Source organism: Scardinius erythrophthalmus, assembly GCF_964197995.2.
Source record: "Scardinius erythrophthalmus genome assembly, chromosome: 12".
Taxonomy (NCBI): Eukaryota; Metazoa; Chordata; class Actinopteri; order Cypriniformes; family Leuciscidae; genus Scardinius; species Scardinius erythrophthalmus.
The window spans coordinates 41,868,905-41,890,425 of NC_138232.1; the positions used below are offsets into that span (position 1 = coordinate 41,868,905).

General features: G+C 38.8%; 1 protein-coding gene across 1 annotated transcript in view; it reads left to right on the forward strand.

Moving 5' to 3' along the window:
- The window catches only part of plxna1b (plexin A1b), a 156,478-nt gene that overhangs the window by 127,121 nt on the left and 7,836 nt on the right, over positions 1-21,521 (forward strand). The window contains exons 19-28 of the mRNA XM_081381179.1: positions 43-186; positions 1,570-1,804; positions 3,003-3,145; positions 4,074-4,330; positions 8,130-8,196; positions 14,302-14,448; positions 15,231-15,390; positions 16,192-16,295; positions 17,756-17,852; positions 20,608-20,798. Coding sequence (XP_081237305.1) covers positions 43-186; positions 1,570-1,804; positions 3,003-3,145; positions 4,074-4,330; positions 8,130-8,196; positions 14,302-14,448; positions 15,231-15,390; positions 16,192-16,295; positions 17,756-17,852; positions 20,608-20,798 — 1,545 coding nt within the window. The remainder of the gene's footprint in view (positions 1-42; positions 187-1,569; positions 1,805-3,002; positions 3,146-4,073; positions 4,331-8,129; positions 8,197-14,301; positions 14,449-15,230; positions 15,391-16,191; positions 16,296-17,755; positions 17,853-20,607; positions 20,799-21,521) is intronic.

Here is a 21,521-nt window from a genome sequence, read left to right on the forward strand (position 1 = left end):
GTACAATATGATCAAAATCAAGCTGTTTGTGTTGTGTTTCAGGGCAGGAATCTGATTCCCTCGGCTCCCGGGAACTACAGGCTGAACTACACCGTTCTGATCAGTGACAAAGCGTGTGTGTTGACCGTGTCAGAGACGCAGCTGCTGTGTGAATGGCCAGATCTCACCGGCCAACATAAAGTGACCGTAAGTGTGTCAGCGCAGTGTGTGACTCCCTTCTCCTCTTCTGCTCTTTCCCACGACTATCACGCCGTCTCTTCCTCTCATTCATCTCTTTTCTCCTGCGTTTCAGTCCGTGTTTCTCAGCATCAGATTACTGATGGCAGTTTCTGTCGTTGCTCTCGGGGGGTTTCGTTGTGTTTATTTACGCTGAGTTTGCAAAGAATCTGAGAAGCAGATCTGTATTTACATGGTCATTTTCATCTTTAAATAGCGCTCTTTATTTGCTGAACATGAGCGTGAAGGCAGAGTTATTAAAACATTGCTCCGATGTTTTTTCCCAAGCTGTCTGCTCTCTTTCTGTGCGAGACGAGTCTGAAGGGAGAACGCCGGCGTGTTTGACCCACATGTTTGTCCTCGACCCATATGGAAGCTGTGACAGCGAGACACCCCCGTTTAGCTCAGTTTACTCAGTATAAAACTTCACACTAGCCTGCCTGACCCCATTAGCCCCTTAAACCCGGCTGAGTGTGATCTACATTAATAACACCCTCTAAGATGCAGCTTTATTCCAGCAATGAGGATCAATGTGTTTCTGTGAGGTGCGTTCACAATGGGATTGTGGGATAAAACGTAATCACAAATGTTTTAGGAGCTCATTTTATCCTATATTTTAGTCTACTTATAATGAGAGTCTTGGTTTCTTGCACCAAAAAAAGGCATAGTTTAGTTTTTCATGACCATTTTACCACTTACTCTGACATTTACAAATAAAGTCACCATGAAATCACACTTGAAAGTTCTTGTTTTGAATGGAATATTGCAGTGTTTATTATAAATGTTGTATCGGTGCACAGCATTATTGTTTTTAATTCATGTTCCTCATAATCTTGAATGAGAATAAGTTCCTCTTGCAGCATCTCTTCTCTTCTCTGATGACGAGGGCGTGGCTATAACCTGTCACTCACATGAGATCAGCCAATAGCAAACCACAACCATCCAATCAATTCCTCATGGACACAATCAAGCCCCGCCCACATTTGTTCTTGTTCCAGAAGCTCTTTCATAAACATCACAATAGAAAAGAATAACGCAACTTATGTTTCATGCTGACTTTAAACAGGCTACTCTTTCATATGTAAATGACCTCTGTCATGATTGGCTGAGCTTTTTGCTTATGAAATGAGGAGCTGTGTTGGACAGTCATATTCATGAGCTCATGATTTCTGAACTGTTTTTGCTGTTTAGTTTCAGTAACTACTCTTTGCGGACTTGTAAAGGACATTATATCAAACTATATTATTATTACATAAGAAAAATAAAATTCCTGTTTTCCGTGCACTGACCACTTTGACACCTGTCAATCATCGTGTGACGTGCTCACTGTGTGTGTGTGTGTGTGTTGCGCAGATCCTGGCCGGAGGTTTCCGCTACTCTCCAGGAACCCTGCAGATCTACTCCGACAGCTTGCTGACTCTTCCCGCCATCATCGGGATCGGGGGAGGAGGAGGCCTTCTTCTGCTCGTCATCATCATCATCCTCATCGCCTACAAGCGCAAATCCCGCGACGCGGATCGAACGCTCAAGCGACTGCAGCTGCAGATGCACAACCTGGAGTCCAGAGTCGCCCTGGAGTGCAAAGAGGGTAACACACTCTTTCTTTCTCTCTTTTGCTCTTTCTTTCACACTTTCTGTCGTGCTTTTTAATGCTATCTTTCAATCACTTTTTCTTTCATGCCTTCACACATTCTTTCGCTCCCTCACTCATTTGTGCTTTCTTCCTGACTTTTACACTTTCTTTCATACTTTTTTGCTTTTTTTCACTTTCTTTCTTTGTCCTTTTGCTCTTTCTTTCTTTCTTTCTTTATTCGCTCTCATTTTTCATGCTTTCTTTTGCTCTTTCTTTCTTTCACACTTTCTTTTGTGCTTTCATACTTTCACGGTTTCACTTTCATTTTTTTTACACCTTTTCATGCTTTTTGATACTTGCACTCTTTCTTTTGTGTTTTCTTTGTGCTTTCTATTTTTTGCGCAATTTCACACTGTCTTTTGCACTCTTATATTGAGCTTTCTTTCGCTCTTTCACTACTTTTGCTTTTCTTCTTTTGCTCTGTTACACACCTTTCTTTCTTTTTTTCTTCTGCATTTCCTTTGGCTCTTTCTTTAATATTTCCTTTGGCTCTTTGTTCTTTCTTTTATTGGCTCTTTATCCGTCCTCTTGTTCTCTTTCATTTATTTGTTTGTTCTCTCCATCTCATCACTCTCCTTCAATCCTTTTCAATTGAGTTCAGTTCTATCTTTCTCTTCTGTTTGCTCTTCGCCGCCTCTCTCTGATTGGCTTTGTTTTCTCTGGTCTCCTGTTAGCGATGACCTCACGACACGCACATCATTTATCATATACACACACACGCGCGCGCTGAACGCCCGTCTCATTCCCTCCGTGGTCACAAGGGCGTGAGACGAGTCGCCCATTATCTGTCTCTGTCGGGCCCGAGGTGACGACCTTGTCGGTCTCCAGACACGGAGAGAGGGATGAGGACAGGGAAGAGAGGATAAAAGAGATGGATAGCAGGAGGCGAGAGTGACAGGTCTCTGATAAGTGATGAGGCGTCCTCCAGGATGAATAAAAAGAGGCAATAAATAACCACACCGTCCAGATTGATTAGGCGAGTGGCAGACTGGATCGGAAGCTTGGGAAGGAGAGCATGTTGCACGTTTTCGCATGTTAATAAGCATCTAATAAACGACTAGACCGACTGAATATCTGATCAGAATTCAAGAAACCCGTTTTCTTCTACTTTGCATGACACTGGGATTCACGGTTTCTCTGACTCTGTTTCCAGCGTTTGCGGAGCTGCAGACCGATATCCATGAGCTGACTCAGGATCTGGATGGAGCGGGAATACCGTTCCTGGATTACCGCACGTATGCCATGAGAGTGCTTTTCCCAGGAATAGAGGACCATCCGGTGCTGAAGGAGATGGAGGTACATGCGGACAGGTTTAACCCAGGCTAATGTTAGTCCAGAGCAGAATTATCCCGGGATTAAACCTGGTTTATTCCCCACTACTGTCACCGGGTGGAGTTTGGGTTTCACACCTCTAGATTGCTTAGTTGGGGTTTATAAGACACATTCAGTAACATTAATGATTTGATAACGACACTGTTGTCTTCTGTAGAACTGCTTTACAGCTGAATGTGAGTTTGTTTTATAATTGATAAACCTTTTATTTGCAATTTTTATATTATTGTTTTTGTTGGTTTATTATTAATTTTATTTACCCTATTTATTTATTTATTTATTTATTTATCCTATCCCTTTATTTTATTTTGTTTACCTTTACTTACCGTAATCAATGGTTACCTAAACAACCATTGATTATTATTATTTGTTTTATTATTTTATTATTTATCCTAACCCTTTTATTATTGTTGCTGTTATTTATTTTATTTATCATTATTATTAATATATTATTAATATTTGTTTATTTACCTTAACCCATGAATTATTATTCATTTTATTATTTTATTTTATTTATCCTAACCCATTTATTATTTATAATATTTATTTACTTTAACCCTATTATTAATAATTTTATTTATTCTAACATTTTTTATTATTTAATATTATCATTATGATGATGATGATAATTATATTTATTAATTTTTAACTGAATTGAATCAATACTGAATTGATCTGAACAATGACACTATTGTTTTCTGTAGAGCTGCTTTACAGCTGAAATGATTGTTTCAGAATTGCTGAATTATGCAGCATTAAGCTGTTATTTTCCTGTTTATCACCGATAAGCTGCTTTGAGATGATCTGTATGATATAATTTGCTGTATAAATAAATGTGACTAGACTTGATGTTCTGATCTGATCGCAGTGTGTCTCGTCTCGTCTCTCTCAGGTGCCGGCGAACGTGGAGAAGTCTTTGACTCTGTTCGGGCAGCTCTTGAATAAGAAGCACTTTCTGCTGACGTTCATCCGCACGTTAGAGGCTCAGCGCTCGTTCTCCATGCGGGACCGAGGGAACGTGGCGTCTCTCATCATGAGCGCCCTGCAGGGAGAGATGGAGTACGCCACCGGTGTGCTGAAACAACTGCTGTCCGACCTCATCGACAAGAACCTGGAGAGCAAGAACCACCCCAAACTCCTGCTGAGAAGGTACGCCAGCTCACTGCACCTTCAAGTTTTTGTACAGCCACGTTTCCACCCCAGGAACTCCTTTGGGCTGGGACTCGCTGGGCCCTATTTTAACGATCTGAAACGCAAGTATCAAGCGTGAAGCGCAAGTAACTTTGTGGGAGGATCTCGGGCGCTGTTGCTGGGCGGGATAAATGACTCTTGCGCCCGACGCAAATCTAAAATGTGTTGGTCTGAAGTAGCTTCATCACTCATAGGTGTGGTTTGGGCGTAACATGAAATAAACCAATCAGAGCGTCATCTCACATTCCCTTTAAGAGCAGGCGCGCTTGTTCCATGGCGGATTGCTATTATAACGGCGGATTCGCCAGGAGCGGTTCACAGCCGAGGAGACCGACGTTCTCGTCAGGGCCGTAAAACACAGAGAAGTGACATTGGGGATGGAGAAACACACCCAAATTAGCTTCGGTTAAACAGGCGTATGATAATTTGGGTAAATGTGTAAGCTAGATTTAAGCCTATTTTTTCACATCTTCATGGACACAACAATGATTTCCCTCGTGTGTTAATATTTTTCCTTGTAATAATGTATAGTTTTCTAAAAATGAGAACTGCTGCGTCTGTGTAGATGAGAGAATCAAAGTGTGTGTGTGTTGTGCACACGCTACATTGATTATGGCCAAGCATGCGCCCTTAAAATAGCATCTGAATAACACGCGCGTCACTGACTTTAGACGAGGTTTTTCGTGGTCAGTGGAGGAATAGTTTTCTGAAACTGCAAAATAGCACCAGGGAACGTTTGCGCCGGAACACGCCTCCTCTTTGCGCTGAACCGCCCCCGGGAGCGCAAGTTCACTTCTTAGTTTACCGACGTGCGTCTGTGGAGGGAAAAGTCCGCTGTGCGCGGGTGCAAAATAGGAATGATACATGTGTCGGTGTACAAAGTCAATTGCGCTGGGTGCAAGATAGGGCCCGCTGTGTTTCCACTGCAGGGTCTAAATTATGTTCCGGGTAAATATTTGCCCCTCAGAAAGTCCCTGCTCGCAAGGTGGTGCTTTTTCAAAGTTAAGAAACCTTCAGGGGTGGGACTTGTGCAGTGAACACGCTGATTGGTCGAGTTCAGGCCGCATCTTGATTGGTTGACTCCACACAGCATTTCATCTGTTGCGGACCGGTGCGTGCAGGAACAGTTGTTTGCTATTCGAATCAACAATGGAGTTTAAAAAATACGACCGATGGACCGACGACGAGGTTTGGGCTTTATTAAGCTTAAATTCAGAGGATGAAATCCAGCGGGATTTTCGGCTCTAGTTTTTTATGTAATATTGCAGTGTTTATTATAAATGTTTTATCGGGGCACATCATTGTTGTTTTTAATTCATGTTCTTTCATATGTTCTTTCGTACTTACTGAGCCCAAAATTGAATCTCTTTGTAGAGATCCTTCTGTAATATAATTAAAAAGATTTTTTTTTTATTTATTTTTTTTACTGATGCTGTCAACAATTGCTTAAAAATAATTTCTAGCACATACGATGTAGCACATAATTTTTAAATTTGAAATTTTTAAAAAATAGTTTAGTATAAACCTGGAGAGCAAGACCCACCCCACACTCCTGTTGCGAAGGTACGGCGCCTCACTTCACGTTCAAGTTCCCATGTCGCACCTGTTAACGCACACGGTGTTAATGGACTTCGTGAGTTTGACTTCTAGAGGTCACTTTATTCTCCCATCACTCATTCGCTCTCCATCCCCCCGTTTCCAGGCTTTGCCCTTTCGTGGTCGTCGGTGTTTCATCCCTCTGTTTCTGTCAGATGATATTACACACCTGAACACACACACGTTCCCTGCGGAGCGAGATGAAGATGTGACGAGACCAGCTGAGATGTGATGAGAGATCGAGCGCGAGAGTCGAGGAGTTTATGACTTTAGTCCAGAACATGGTGCATGTCAGTCTTACGTCAATATCACAAAAACAAATCAGCGATTTCTGAAATGGTCTGATCTACAGTTCCTCAAGCGCCGCTGTCTCATGTCCTTCACTTTGGCTTCATTTACCATGAAGGTACAAAGACTCCGTCTGGATCAATCTAACGATGGCATGTCATGGAACATTTTCTGCTTTCCACAAAATTAGAAGGAAAAAATATATATATATTATAAATATATATATTTTTAGGACCAAAATATAATTAATATAATAATAAACAAAATATAACAAACATATTTTGTTTGTTTTTATCATTAACCTAAATATTTATTATTATTAATATTTGTATTTATTTCACGTAACCATTTATGATGATATTTATTATTATTTGTTTATTTATTTAGCTTAACCCAATTTTTATTATTATTATTTATTTCACCTAACCATTTATTATTATATTATTATTGTTTATTTATTTAGCTTAACCCATTTATTATTATTTATTTTTCACTTAACAATTTATTATTATTATTTATTTGATTATTTATTTACCCTATCCCATTATTTATTTATTCATTTATTTTTTATTTATTTATTTCACTTAACCATTTATTATTTTTCTGTTTATTTATTTAGCTTAACCCATTTATTATTATTATTATTATTGTTGTTGTTGTTGTTGTTGATTAACCATTTTTTATTTATTTATTTTACTGAACCATTTATTATTATTATTATTATTATTATTATTTATATATATATATATATATATATATGTATTTCGCTTAACAATTTATTATTATTATTTGAGTTATTATTTTTCCCCTATCCCATTTATTATTATTATTTATTTATTTGGTTAGTTATTTAGCTAAAACATTTATTATTATTATTATTATTATTATTATTATTATTATTATTATTTGTTTATTTAGGTTAACCAATTTACTTATTATTATTATTATTATTATTATTATTAAATATTATTGGAATAGTCAATTATGACCAGGTCATGTTCTTGACATGTTCAGTGATTGATAAGCCATATTCATGTGTGTCACCAGTATATCACTATGGACACTGAATCTGTCAGATATGATCATTCTGTCGCTCTGATCTCTCGTCTTCAGAGTGAGTTTGTTCCGCTGCAGCTTCTTCTCTCTGCCATGACAAGCATCACCTAAAGATCAAATAAATGCGAGCTGTCAAATCTCAATCTTTCACCCCTTCAGGAACGTTTCCAGCACAATATCCTCATTTTTTTTAATAACCCCTCACAGTCTGTGTTTCTCCTCTGCATTTGTTGGCATCAGAACGCGTGAATAATTCAGCAGAGATGGTAAAAGCAAACATATTTCAGCAGACTCCTCGTCTACACCTCCTCTCGCACGCCGTGAGCAGATTAGCGCTAATAAGGTCCGTTAATTACCAAGCCGTGTAATTAGCCTCATTCTGAGGGACTTTTTTGGGGGGTTGTTATTGTGCGCCAGGTTTCTGTTTAATGACAGAAGATACTGAATATTTTTAATTGGTGTTTTCTTAATGAAGTTTCGTGGTTTGCTTTGCGAGGGAAGAGAGCGGCGCTTTGGTTTGTTGTTAATGCTAAATTATTAGCGTGTGTGCTTTGAAGGTTTTTCCCCGAGCTGCGTTCACCATCGCTGCCGGAATAATTCGGCCGCCGCACTTTGATGTCAAATGGGAGTTTAATACAACATCCCCTCCAAAGATGTTGGTTATCAGAATGGCTGTTTCTCTTGTTGTGAGGCTTGGGAAATTGTGAAATGAAGAAGCCTTCAAAGCATCTCTCTGCTCTTAAAGGTTCCCTCAGGGACGCGCACACCCAAGTAAATAAATCCTTGACATTTATTTTTTACTCTGTTCCCCCCTCAGGACTGAATCTGTGGCTGAGAAGATGCTAACAAACTGGTTTACTTTCCTCCTCTACAAGTTTCTTAAGGTGAGTGGAAGGAACTGGAACGAATGACTGTATTTCCGTGCATCTTGAACGATGTTATTCGCTATATATAAAGAGAGAGAGCTCAAGGGTGTTTGCTGGTCAGTCTGGTCTGGTTAAGATCGGACGCTTGTCAGGCTGGGAGACCAACTACACCAGCCATCTTGTCAACAAAATTATTAATAAAGTACACAGAATAAACATTTATATTGTTCTTTTTTGTTTTAGATTTTTTTTTAGTTGCCCTATTTCCATACTACTTGAATTTTGAATGCACCAAACACTAGATGAAATACACATTATACTCATTAAATATATTTAGATACTTTTAAGATACACTATACCTTTCAAAAGCTTGGGGTCAGTAAGAAAGTTATACTTTTATTCATCAAGGACGCATTAAATTGATCAAAAGTGACAGTAAAGACATTTATAGTGTTATCAAATATTTATATTTCACATAAATGCTGTTATTTTGAATCTTCTATTCAAAAAACAAATGTTTCAACACTGATAATAATCAGAAATGTTTCTTGAGCAGCAAATCATCATATTAAAAATGATTTCTGAAGGATCATGTGACAAAGACTGGAGTTATGATGCTGAAAATTCAGCTTTGATATATTCACATAGAAAAAAACGTGTTTTAAATTGTAATAATATTTGAATGTAAAAAATAGGGCTGCACGATATTGAAGAAAAGTGCGATATGCGATAACTCATTAAATAATGCGATATTCGATATGCGATCTGATAATGCTTAAAGTGTGTAAAATAAACTTAAATTATCTTTAAAATATATTTAAAATGATATAACCTACATGAGTGTTTCACGTTCTTTTTGTGACAAGAAAACATCGCTAAACATCTGACAGTGAACATCAGTGTTTTACTGAAACATAAGAAGTGTTATTTAACATCAGTGTAAACCACAGGGTTCAGGTTATCCTACATTAGGGTTATTAAACAGCAGAAACTCAATAATCAAATGTAAAAATAAAACAGTTTAGTTTTCACTGTATGAATTAAATATATCCTGATTCTTATTAAAGCTACAAAAGTTATTCAGCCGAGAGCAGTGAGTGATTTTCTCTTTGTCTGTTGTTCATGACCCCAGTTATTGCAAGCTGTTGCGATATGCATATCGCGATGTATACATTTGCGATATTTCGATAATTTCGATATATTGTGCAGCCCTAGTAAAAAATATTTTGTACTTTGATCAAATAAATGCAGCCTTGGTGAGCAGAAGAGACTCTTTCAGGAACATTAAAAAAATCTTACATACCAGAAACTTTTGAGCGGTAGTGTATTTTATTATTAATTTAAACAAAATTATAATTAAAAATTAAATAACATTTTTTTCTTTTTTTGGCATGACAAAATAGTGACCAAAGTAAAGGAATTTTTCATCAACAGACAGTGATTAAAGGACTATGTCTAAAACCAGCAAACACTTCAGGAGGATTCAGTCTGTTTTTCAACAGTGTCCTGAGAGCGAAGGAATAAATACAAGGATTTTTGATTTCATTTTTGAAGTCCAGACACATGCAATCCACCATCATGTTGCTCTGGCTGCTGAATTATTGTTCCTCCTCGGGTTTGTTTGTTGCTGAATCTTGAGATTCAGAGACGAGACCGACAGATGTAGTTTATCATTCCCCCTGGGGAAGTTCCTTATTACAATCTTTAAAAACCTGCATCAATATAAAGCGCTTCCATAAACACACACAGGAGTGAGAGTCAGTGTGTGTGTGTGTGTGTCGTCTCCTGCTGCTCATTAACAGCTGTGTGTTTAATTATCCCCTGTGCTAATGAGCCCAGTGTGGCAGGGCCAGCATATGGATGGGCCGAACCTTCGCGCTACGGGTCCCAGTGAGGGACACAAGAGACAACAAACATCCAGCAGGATCACGGGCCGCTGTGTGTCGTTCAGTGTTTTCACCTGAGAGCGTGAGCTCTGCTGATTAAAGTTGTCTGAGTCTCATACGGTTTAATTACTTTGGGTAATTAGCCATGAGCTTTTTAAGACTGCGTGAAGTGGCGTTCATTTAAAGAGGACCTATTCTGCTTTTTTCCATGTTTGTCTTTCTTTAGCGCGTAATGTTACCAAGCATAAAGTCCCTCCAGCAGGAGTTCTTCTCTATATCAGTGTCAGTGTTTCTGAACTCCTGAAACGCCTCCATTGTAGTCTTGAGTTTCTTCCAGGAACGAACACCTCACAATATTCCTCATTATAATAATTAATGCGCAGAATAAAGGGGCGGGGCCTGGTTGAGTTAGTTAGTAGTGTGTTAAACTGGCGGTTATGGTAAGAGCGGGACATTTGAACACGCCCCTCTTCTGCCATTGGTCAGTCAAACCGATAGTCCAGCCTTCAAACTCTCATCATTGGTTGAATCAGCTTTAAACAAACAAATCAGTGTTTTGACAGGCGTTTTCCCTCTGCATATTAAACTGGAACACAAGAAGCTATTTAAAAAAAATCACACATAACCTTTAAGGCAGTAAAATTTGAAATATGTTGTCTTTAAAGCCGAATGCACTGATCTTGTGGTGTTTTCTGCATCCTCATTTGGAAACATTTGCGTCAGACATCAGAGACAAACTCTCAGGAGACTGATAGAACGAAGATGATGATCAAATTAGTGAGACGGGAGACGAGAAGAGCAGCAGTTGTGAATGATGAAAGCCAGAGAGAGTGTGTAGGAGGACGAGAGTGAGTGAACGGAGAGAGAGAGGCGTGTGATTGGCTGTTTGACACCTATCACGCTCTGAAGTGTTTCTCCCGCTCTCCTCCACAGTCATTAGCCTTCTATTAACCCTCCGTCGCTCGCGTGTTCGCCTCGGGTCTGTTCGCGCGCCCTGACGCTCATTTCCACGCCTAAACAGCCGCTTTTACACGGCTGACGCTCCTGGGAGTCGCAGGATTCTGTGTTTTATCTTATTTATTTTTGTAGGAGTTGCACATTATCTCTTCCAGATATTAGAGTTTGAAACAAGCCATTTGATTGCGTTTTTACTCAAGTGATCATTGAGTGTTGATCATTGATCATTAACGGTACACAAACATGACGGTTCGGTACAGCAGGGGGGAGAAGAATAAACACAAAATTGCTTCTTTTAAACTGTTTTTTTTTTTTTAACAAATGTGTGTATGTGTTTAATAAATTCTATTATAATTAAACATTTCTAAAGGATAAAAAAATCTTTCTTGGCTAATGCTGTAAACTATATAGGGAGCTCTTAATTACACATTACTATAAAATGAAAGGTTACATTTAACAGCAGAGCCCAAATGATTAAATTCAGTTGCTATTTATTTTTAGATATAATGAACACTCAAAAAAAAGTACTTTAAATTGCACATAAGGCAAGTTTTGCATTAACTTCTAAATCTAATTATAAAGCTAATTTTCTAATCCAATTCATTTTTAAAATATAATAATTTACACAGTGGCTGTGTCATAACTTGTTTTCATGACAAATTTATTTAAACACATTAAATAATCAAGACAGTACTAACAGGTTAAGTGAATATAATGAAAAGGCTAATAAGGTGCATATATGAAATGCTTCTGTCTAGAGTTCATTTCTCAAGTGAACCTGCAGTCGACGCTAAATGCCTGAGGTAAATGTAATGCTATGTGAGATATTATTCTTAAGCTGTTTTATTGATATCTTTCCGCATTTGAAACACTGGTTGAGAGATATAAACATATCGATTGATCGCCTCTTCTTCTTCTGCGCATATACTGCTAGCAAACAGTGTTGCATTACCATGGATTTGGATCTTCTATGACTATGGCTACGTTCACACTGTGAGTCCAAATCCGATTATTTGTGTATCCGATTGGAATGTAATCTAAAATGATTGATGTCCACGCTGTGTATGGATCCGATTTGTCCATGCCGCTCTTTCATTTTCCACAATATCCGCATTGGTTTCTATGGCAATTATGTTGGTAGGAATTCGCCAAAAACAACAACAACAGCAACATGGAGAGGTTTGCAATAGAGATGTTGCCTTATTTAAATGTTACAACATGTAAACGTGTATCCGTGCGCTGGTTTACTGTGTCTTCTGAGGCCGCGGCAGAACCGGAGGCTGGTCTGAGCCGCTTTATTCCGCACTGTCGTCTCCGCCGGTTTTAAAATACGTCTCCGTAATATTGACGTTTTCTGCTCGTTCTGCACAACAGCATTGTTTCGGCAGAGACTTTCAGCAAGTTTCCTATAACAACGTCTGACGCTTACATTTTACGTGGCGTGAGAAAGTCACACAAACCACGCGAAATCCGATCAGAGCGGTCAGACTGAAACAGATTTCCAGAATAGGAATTCAAACCACATATGGATGTAGATTGAAACGAATTTGTAAAAATTGCATTTCGTTTAAATGAGCTAACTCTGATCGGATTTCAATTGGATATGCACAAAAATCTGATTTGGACTGACAGTCTGAACGTGTGTGAACGTGTGTTCGTCCCATAGACTGTAAAAAAAAATATGTACGACGCCCCTTCGCTCTCTTCCATTGGTGAGAAGTAAAGCCGCGAAATCAAGGCCCCGCCCTCACTCTCGGTGTGAAATAATTAATTATAGAAATTTAGATATTAAATTTAAAGCTCCAATCTCCTCAGTCCTCCGAAGATCCCGAAAAAAAGTCAGTTGGTGCTTCAGTGACTACTTCGCTCAGAGAACCTGTCAATCACAGCTGTCAATCATGACGTCACACCACCATTTTTATAGCATCAAATAACTAACTAAAAACCAACTTATTTTAAAAACAAACACTTAAATTTACATCAGCGTTATAACAACTACAGTAAATGACAGAAACCACCTTCGGAAAAAAGATATTTGAAGTGTAATTTAATTGTTTAGTTGGTCTCACGTCCCGTTGAATAACACGGGGAGGCGGGGCTTATGACCTATACTAGGACCAGTCACTGGGGGGCGATCGAGACACTTTGGCTTCACTTTTCAGGGCTTGTGCGGCACGCTTGGCTCGTCCTGAGACTGTATGCACTGAACCGTGACATCCGTACTGTACGGTTCAGGACGAATACATGTACCGTTACCCCCCTACTGAATAATACTTTGCATATTTACTTTCTATGGGTTATTTTAGATCAGTGAAATAGTAATAGTGAAATAATTGTACATAATGTCAGTATTGCTACATGCATATGTATGTGATCAGATACCAAATATGAAGGCCAACTATAAATATGCCTGAGACATCATTGATTCAGAAGTTATTTAACTATATAATGAAATAGATAAAATTTGGGATTTTTTATTATTGGTGAGAGAAAGTGGCTGGAGAAGATGTGCGACACGTCAAAAATAAAATAAATAAACCGGTATGTGACTCGTGGTGACATGAGAGCGGAGGAGTGCTGTGAAATGGGCAGAATGAGAGCGACAGGGACGAGTACAAATATATCCACAAGTGTCAATCATTGGGCAAAGTGGAGAAAATGACCACTATTGGTGAAATTGGAAGAATAGATGTTGCAGACGCTGTTATCCAATGCTGGAAAACTTCCTCGATCACACCGTTATGGGGACACTTTAGTTTTAACGGCCCATGGGACCAGAAATTGATGTCATTTTGGGCCGTGTCCTCTGATTGTCCTGCCGTTCACGTTTTTCAAGACTTTTTCCAATATAAACTGGGATGTTTTTTAGTCCATAGCCGTGGAAAGTGCATTGGGAAAAAGGAAAGCTTTTCAGGCACATACCATTTTAAATATGCATGAACACTTATTCAATTCTCACAAAATGAAGGAATCTCATGTTGTGGGCCGTTCGCTATTAATATTTCTCAAACAGGCGTGGTGCTTTTGCCAGGATGAAATGGAGAAACTGAAGGATTAATTGACCTCATACGGTCCTGATTTATAAGCAAAAGCATGAATTGTCTGGTTGTAGCTCTTCCTAGAGTCAGACATGCTGTGCATGAGTTATTTGAGTCTGTTTTAGGACTATTTATATTTATGTACAAGAAAATGTCTTTTATCTGACCCTTGAATATACAACTGCTTTCCTCTGAGTGTGTGTTATTCTGAGGTCTAATCTCACTCTATTATCCGTGTTCAGGAGTGTGCAGGCGAGCCTCTCTTCATGCTGTATTGTGCTATAAAGCAGCAGATGGAAAAGGGTCCCATCGACGCCATCACCGGAGAGGCCAGATACTCCCTCAGTGAGGACAAACTCATCCGACAGCAGATCGACTACAAAACGCTGGTCAGTGACTCTGAATGCAGCAGAAACACAAACTACATCGTGCCATAATTGTCTGTATTGTTTGTTATCAGATTTAAAGTGCCCCATTGTCCTTTATCTGTCATGTAGTGTGTAATAAATGTGTTTGTGAATGTAAAAGCTCTGCAAAGTTTCAAAGATCAAAGCGCAGATAAATGGAGTTTTTGTCAATTCTGAACTGAAACGAATCATCCGTAATTCCAGTCTCACTTCCTGATGATCCTGTAGGTTCGCAAGTCATTTGCATAATTCCAGCCTCTGGTCTTGATTGGCTGAACAGCGTCTCTTTGCTCCGCCCTCAAACACGGTTGTTTATCTGAGACTGGAAGAGTTTGGTTCGTGATGTTCATGTCGAGAAGACGCTGTTTTCCCACGCCATCGTTACTGTCTGTATCACTGTGATCAAGAGCTGAGATTCAGATATGATAATGAGCGTTTGCTTTCTGACCAATCACAGTAGACTGGGCCATCTGACCAATCAGAGCAGAGCAGCTCTCAGAGAGGCGGGGTTTAGAGAGACTGAATCTTCGATGGAAGCGTTTCAAACACTGAGAGAAAAGAGCTGATGCTGCAGTGGAGATTATGAGGAAATTAAAGTGTTTTTGACCTTAAATGCATGTAAACCTGTTGTAGGAGACTCAAAAACACAATTAGGAGCCTTTAAAATAGCATAAATGGGGCACTTTAAGCACTATAATTTATTCAGCTGTACTTTGTTTCAGTATAGTGTTTGTGTGATGTTTAATCCTCTGCTGTGTCTGCAGACGCTGCACTGCATTAACCCAGAGAACGAGAACGCCGTGGAGGTCACCGTTAAATGCCTGAACTGCGACACCATCGCACAGGTCAAAGAGAAACTGCTGGACGCCGTATTTAAAGGCACTCCGTACTCGCAGCGGCCAAAAGTCGGAGACATGGACCTCGGTACGGAAATAACGAGTGCTGGAAAATTGATCAGGGGTGTGTTTCCTGAAAGCATCGTTAGCCAACTATGGTCGCAGGTTCCGTCGTTATCAGCATAGTTCAACGAGTCTGTGTTTCCCGAAACCATCGTTCCAACAAACATTCACAAACAGCATCACAGAGTCGTGTGTTTGGAGCGACAGATCTCGACCTGTGGTTAGAAGCAGAGTTTCTAGATTTCATGACATGCGGACTCAATAAATCCTGATCTTGAGCAAAATAATCAAGCTGACATTCAGTGCAATCTATATCTGTTATTTAGAATACATACAAATGTCATTTAGTTCTTTTAGTTTGTCAGGAGATTTGATGCACTGTTTCTGAAGAGTGTGCGTGTGCAAACAAGCCTATGATTGAATCTGGAAATAAAGCAACATATTAGAATTAGTCCTCAGATGCCATGTCAATCATTTATAGCAAAACATCTCGCATTAATTCGATCTCAAACAGATTCATTAACAGTAGTTATTACTCCAACACCTGCGTGACATCATTAACCAACGTGGTTGAATGACCAATTTGCGACAACATGGTTTCGGGAAACATTTGTGATGAGCTAGTTGATTTCTTCAACGATGCATCGTACTATAGTAGTGAAGCAGCGAGTTACACAGTTATACGGGAAACACACCTCTGGTTACAATGCTTTAACAAGTCACTCAACCACCTTGACTTTAAACCCGCCAGCAAATGAACATGAGTAACCAGCTGAATGTGTAGATTAGTTGGATGACATTTGCTGATGTGTGTTTCTGTGATCAGAGTGGCGGCAGGGTCGCATGGCTCGCATCATTCTCCAGGACGAGGACGTCACCACTAAGATCGACAACGACTGGAAGCGTCTCAACACACTGGCACACTATCAGGTAACCGCAGCTGCACATCTTCTGCCCGGTTACTATGGCAACACCTCTACACCCCGCTGCCCAGTAACCATGGCAACCCCTCAGCAGGTTACTTGGTAACAATTGAAGCATTTTAACACATAGCGCACGATCAAGTAACCATAGCAACACTTCACAAAACATAAGCACAAAAGCAGCGCTGATCAGTGGAGATGCACTGATATAGATATTGATAACTGATCACTATTCTTGTTATGGCTGATGAGTCACAAAAAGAGTCTAGATTTTAGATGTTTATCTTTACAAATGCACAAAGTGAACATCGAAAAATTTTACATTTTCATGATGACAAGTTAAAATAAAACTAGATAAAAAAGTTAGTTCAGACAAACTTAGATATTTCCTGACTAGAAAGTTTGAAGAAGTATTAAAAGCTTGAAGTTTATAGGTTTTGAAGGCAATAGTCTATCAGAAGATGGATGGATAGATAGATAGATAGATGGATGGATGGATGGATGGATGGATGGACGGACGGACGGACGGACGGACGGACGGACGGACAGACAGACGGATGGACGAATGGATAGACAGACAGATAGACAGAGATAGATAGATAGATAGATAGATAGATGGATAGATAGATAGATAGATAGATAGATAGATAGATAGATAGATAGATAGATAGATAGATAGATAGATAGATAGATAGATAGATAGATAGATAGATAGATAGATAGATAGAACATGTTTCTAGCATGAATTAGCATGTCTCTTTGTTAGCAAGCTAGTGTCCTATCGTAGTTGCTAGGCTTTGCTAGCGATAGATACTTAGTGGATGAAGCTGAAATACTCTATTAGAGTTATTGTATAAAAGTTTTGACTCGCTAAATTAAAGTTAAAGTGGGGTTTTTCGTAGCGTTAATCGTCCGTTTAACCAAAATCATAAGTCGGATCAGTTAGAAAAGATATAGCAATGCACTTTAGACCATGTCAGTTTTACGATGTAGAATTTATTTAAAATGTATGGCTTAACAACTGATATAATGAGCAACGTTATAATTCTGTGCTTGCAAAAAAGCTCTAGAATTTAGAATCTAGAATTTTACATGTTTATTGTTACAAATGTACAAATTTAACATCGAAGAATTTTACATTTTCATGTTTACAAAATTGCAATTTTACAAAATAGATTTGTACATGTTCGTGCTTTAATATTTAGAATTTATAGCTGTTTTTTTTATATGATGACTCAAGTCATAAGTCATAAGAATCTTAGTTTATATTGTTTATATATTGAAGATTTTTTTTTTTTTTTTCATGTTTACATGTTTTTAAAAAAGTGTTTTTAAGTATAACGAAATTACAGTTTTACAACATGGAGTTTTCAGTGTCTTGATGAGATATTGGTGGCAGTGCTGAATGTCTGATGTATCTGTGTCAGTAATAATCAGTGTCAATCTGTCTCTCTCTCTGTTGTCTAGGTAACAGATGGGTCAGCGATCGCATTGGTCCCTAAGCAAAACTCCGCCTACAACATCTCCAACTCCTCGACGTTCACCAAATCCCTCAGCAGATATGGTGAGCTCTCTCTCTCTCTCTCTCTCTCTCTCTCTCTCTCTCTCTCTCTCTCTCTCTCTCTCTCTCTCTCTCTCTCTCTCTCTCTCTCTCTCACACTCACTCACTCAATTTTTCAATTTCAATTTCAATTTTCAATTTCATGTTGCTTTATTGGCATGACAAAAAAAATGCATCTGTGTTGCCAAAGCATAAGAACAATAAACAACAACAAGGAGTTAATACATCTGATATAGTAATACAAGTAAACAGGATAATTATGATATAAAAGCAGATACTAAACACATTCTGTGCATGTCCCTCAAAGAGTACATTGAAACAATAATATATATATATATATGTATAATATAAACAAAAAAATAAACAAAAAAAAAAGAGAATACAGTTAAACAAAATAATAAAAATATATATATAATATACAACTTGTATAAATACCTCTTATACAATTTTTATTTATTTATTTAGCCTTGTATTGTGGCAGGAGAAGACGTATTTAGCTGCTAGCCATGCCGTGCTTTTATCTTCCCCTAATAAAAAAGGAAGCTTTTTGTCCTCAGTGTAGGTAGTGAAGCCTGGTATATATTTTTCAAATTTTTGGAAATATTTGTTTCTTAAGTCTTCATATTTGGGACATGAACATAAGAAATGTAATTCTGTTTCGATATCCTGGTGGCAGTGTGAACAGACTCGTTCCTCTCTTGGTCTCCACACTTTTAAATGTCTTCCTCTTTCAATTTCCAGCTCGTGGTCACTGACTCTGTATTTTGTTAAAATTCGTATTTCTTTTGGATTTTTTGTTTTGAGATATTCGGCCAATTGGATATCTCTGTTCAGGGATTGAAAACAGAGGAGTTTGTGTTGTATTTTATTTTCATTTTGCCATTGTTCTGTATACTCGTCTTTTAATTTAGTTTCAAATCTTTTGATTGAAGACTGAGGATTGTGTCTGTGGCGACTCTGATGCTCAGTGTACCTGTCTCTCTCTCTGCCTGTCTGTCCACTACTGACTGTGTTTATGTCCGTGTACCTCTGAGCCAGCTGGTCCAGGGGGTGGACGTCTGAACCCCGCTGGTTACTCAGGAGAGCTTTGTATGCAATGGAATTTTTATCAGCTTGATTTAAATGCTGCCAAAATTTAATTGACCTTTTTTGGATTTGGATTTTCAGAGGGAATATACCGAGTTCACTCACTCACTCACACTATCTTTCTCTCTCTCTCTCTCTTTCTCACTATCTCTCTCTCACTATCTCTCTCTCTCTCTCTCTCTCTCTCACTATCTCTCACTATCTCTCTCTGTCTCTCTCTCTCTCTCTCTCTCTCTCGCTCTCTAATGCAGTATAAAATCAGAGCTCAAATACTGCTCACATTCCATTGCTAGTGTAAATAAAGCTTTTGTCTTTATATTTTTGGTTTTTAAGTTTTAGTAATTTTTAAGTGTTTTTTATTAGTATTTTGTTTTCATTAAATACATTTTTATTTAGCTTTAATCTTTTATTTCAGTTTTAGTCATTTTAATGAAACTTATTTATACTACGGGGCTGTTGAATGCTTGATTCTGATTGGTTGACGAACGTTCTGAGGTGTGCAGTTATTTTCAGGGAAAGGCACGGCTAAAGTAGTTCCAGGCAGGTTTGGACTGCATTACAGCTCCATATCACTTCGCCAAATGATTTCAGTTATTTTCAAAGTTCTTACGGCCAACAACAGAAAAAGAACCAAAACCCACAACAACACTGAACAAGCAAATAAATAAAGTGAACAATAGGATGAAAATCACAAATTATTTCCATGTTTGATTATGTCTGTGGTGTTTTTAATATGCTTTAAGACAAACCATGTGCATGTGCGATCTCTGAGTTGCTGTGAGTGAGTGGAGGCGGGGCTCATTTGCATATTCATAGGACCGCATATACTAAATGAGGCAAGAGTGTAGAGTTACTTTCAAGCTATTTTCCTTTTTTTTTTCAATGTGTGGTGACTGTAGTATAAACTCTGAGCCATTGATTTATTGAAAAATAATGCACACCCGAGGTCTAACGGGCACATTACCACCTCAGGTGTGCATTATTTTCTAATTATTCAATGGCCCGTCGTCAATTATTCCTTTCTTATTTCAGTTTCCGTTGTTGCCAAGGCAATATTCCATTGCTAGAGTAACAAACTGGAAGTATGTAGTTACATTTATACAGCGCTTTTCTGGGTCCTCAAAGTAATCAGCATAAATGTGTATGTCTGAGTTTTGTACACAGAAATGAATTAAAATAGTAAAAACTAAATACATTTTTTCACATATGTCTATAAATAGGTAGTATACAGAATAAATGATGCATTGAGCATTACAGTAGTAGCCAATTTTATTCTGTAATAGCCTTTCTTTATGAAGTTTCTCTTCAGCATGGTTTTCCTCAGCGCAGCGGTGTTGTGTGTTTGTGTTTCTTCCTAATGTGCCGGTCCTCAGTGGGATAAACCCAGCGGTCCACGGCTTCAGACAGACTGAAACATGATGGATATCAAATCCAGAATCTGTGTTTGGCAGTGAGGGAGGAAGAGGGAGAAAAGAAACAGTTTTTACTCTCTGCCCAATTTTGATTTATCACTAGGTTTTTATCACTAGACAATATTGTTTTGGACGATGTTCCTCCCTCTGTATTTCACTCTTAATTAATCATTTCTCTCCAGTCTAGTTTCTCTTCAGTTGTACAGTAAAGTCCACATACAATTAAATGTGTTATGTCTCTTCTCACGGTGTCTGAACAGAGAGCATGCTGAGAACCGCCAGCAGTCCCGACAGCCTTCGCTCGCGGACGCCCATGATCACGCCTGACCTGGAGAGCGGGACCAAACTCTGGCACCTGGTGAAGAACCACGACCACATGGACCAGAGGGAGGGCGACCGCGGCAGCAAGATGGTGTCCGAGATCTACCTGACGCGCCTGCTGGCCACCAAGGTGAGGAGAGACACGAGTCGTGTCCACATTACAAAGCAGCATCCTTCCGGTCTCTCTCTTGAAACTAACACTTAAACTGCAGTTCATCGACTGGCCACTAGAGGCCGGCTGCAGAAGAGACTCAATCCCATAAACCCTCATGTTAAAATGCCCAACTTTACAGCAGAAAAAAACATGTTTACAGTCTGGTGCAAAAAGTGGTTTTGGTCAATATAGCTAACTTTGCCCTTCATGACGACTGAGGGGGGTGAATATTTTTATCACTCATCCGTTTAAATTATATTAAGCCTTAAAGTTCTGTATAATTAAGGGCGTGGCCACTTGAGTGACAGGTGGATTGCCGCTGATGTCACTGCTAGCCGTTTGTCTGCTGTCTGTTAGCATCACGTCACCTCTGCTAATCCGCCTCGCTGCCCGTTTGCGTTTATCCGGGAGTGACGCTGCCAAGATGGCGACGGCCAGCTCCGCCCACTTTGGGCTTCAGAAATGCTCTTCAGAAACACTACGCGTGACGTCACGGACACTACGCCCATATTTTTTTTACAGTTTATGCAAATTACGCTCTATACACTATGTACTACTAATGCACTCAACTGTGTAGTGTATAAACTTTTATTTATTTATATACATTTTTAATGCATTTTAATAAGAACAAAACATAATTTACATACAGGAGTGCATATAGAGCTGGTAAGTCCCGGCCATCCTTAAAACCCCACTGGA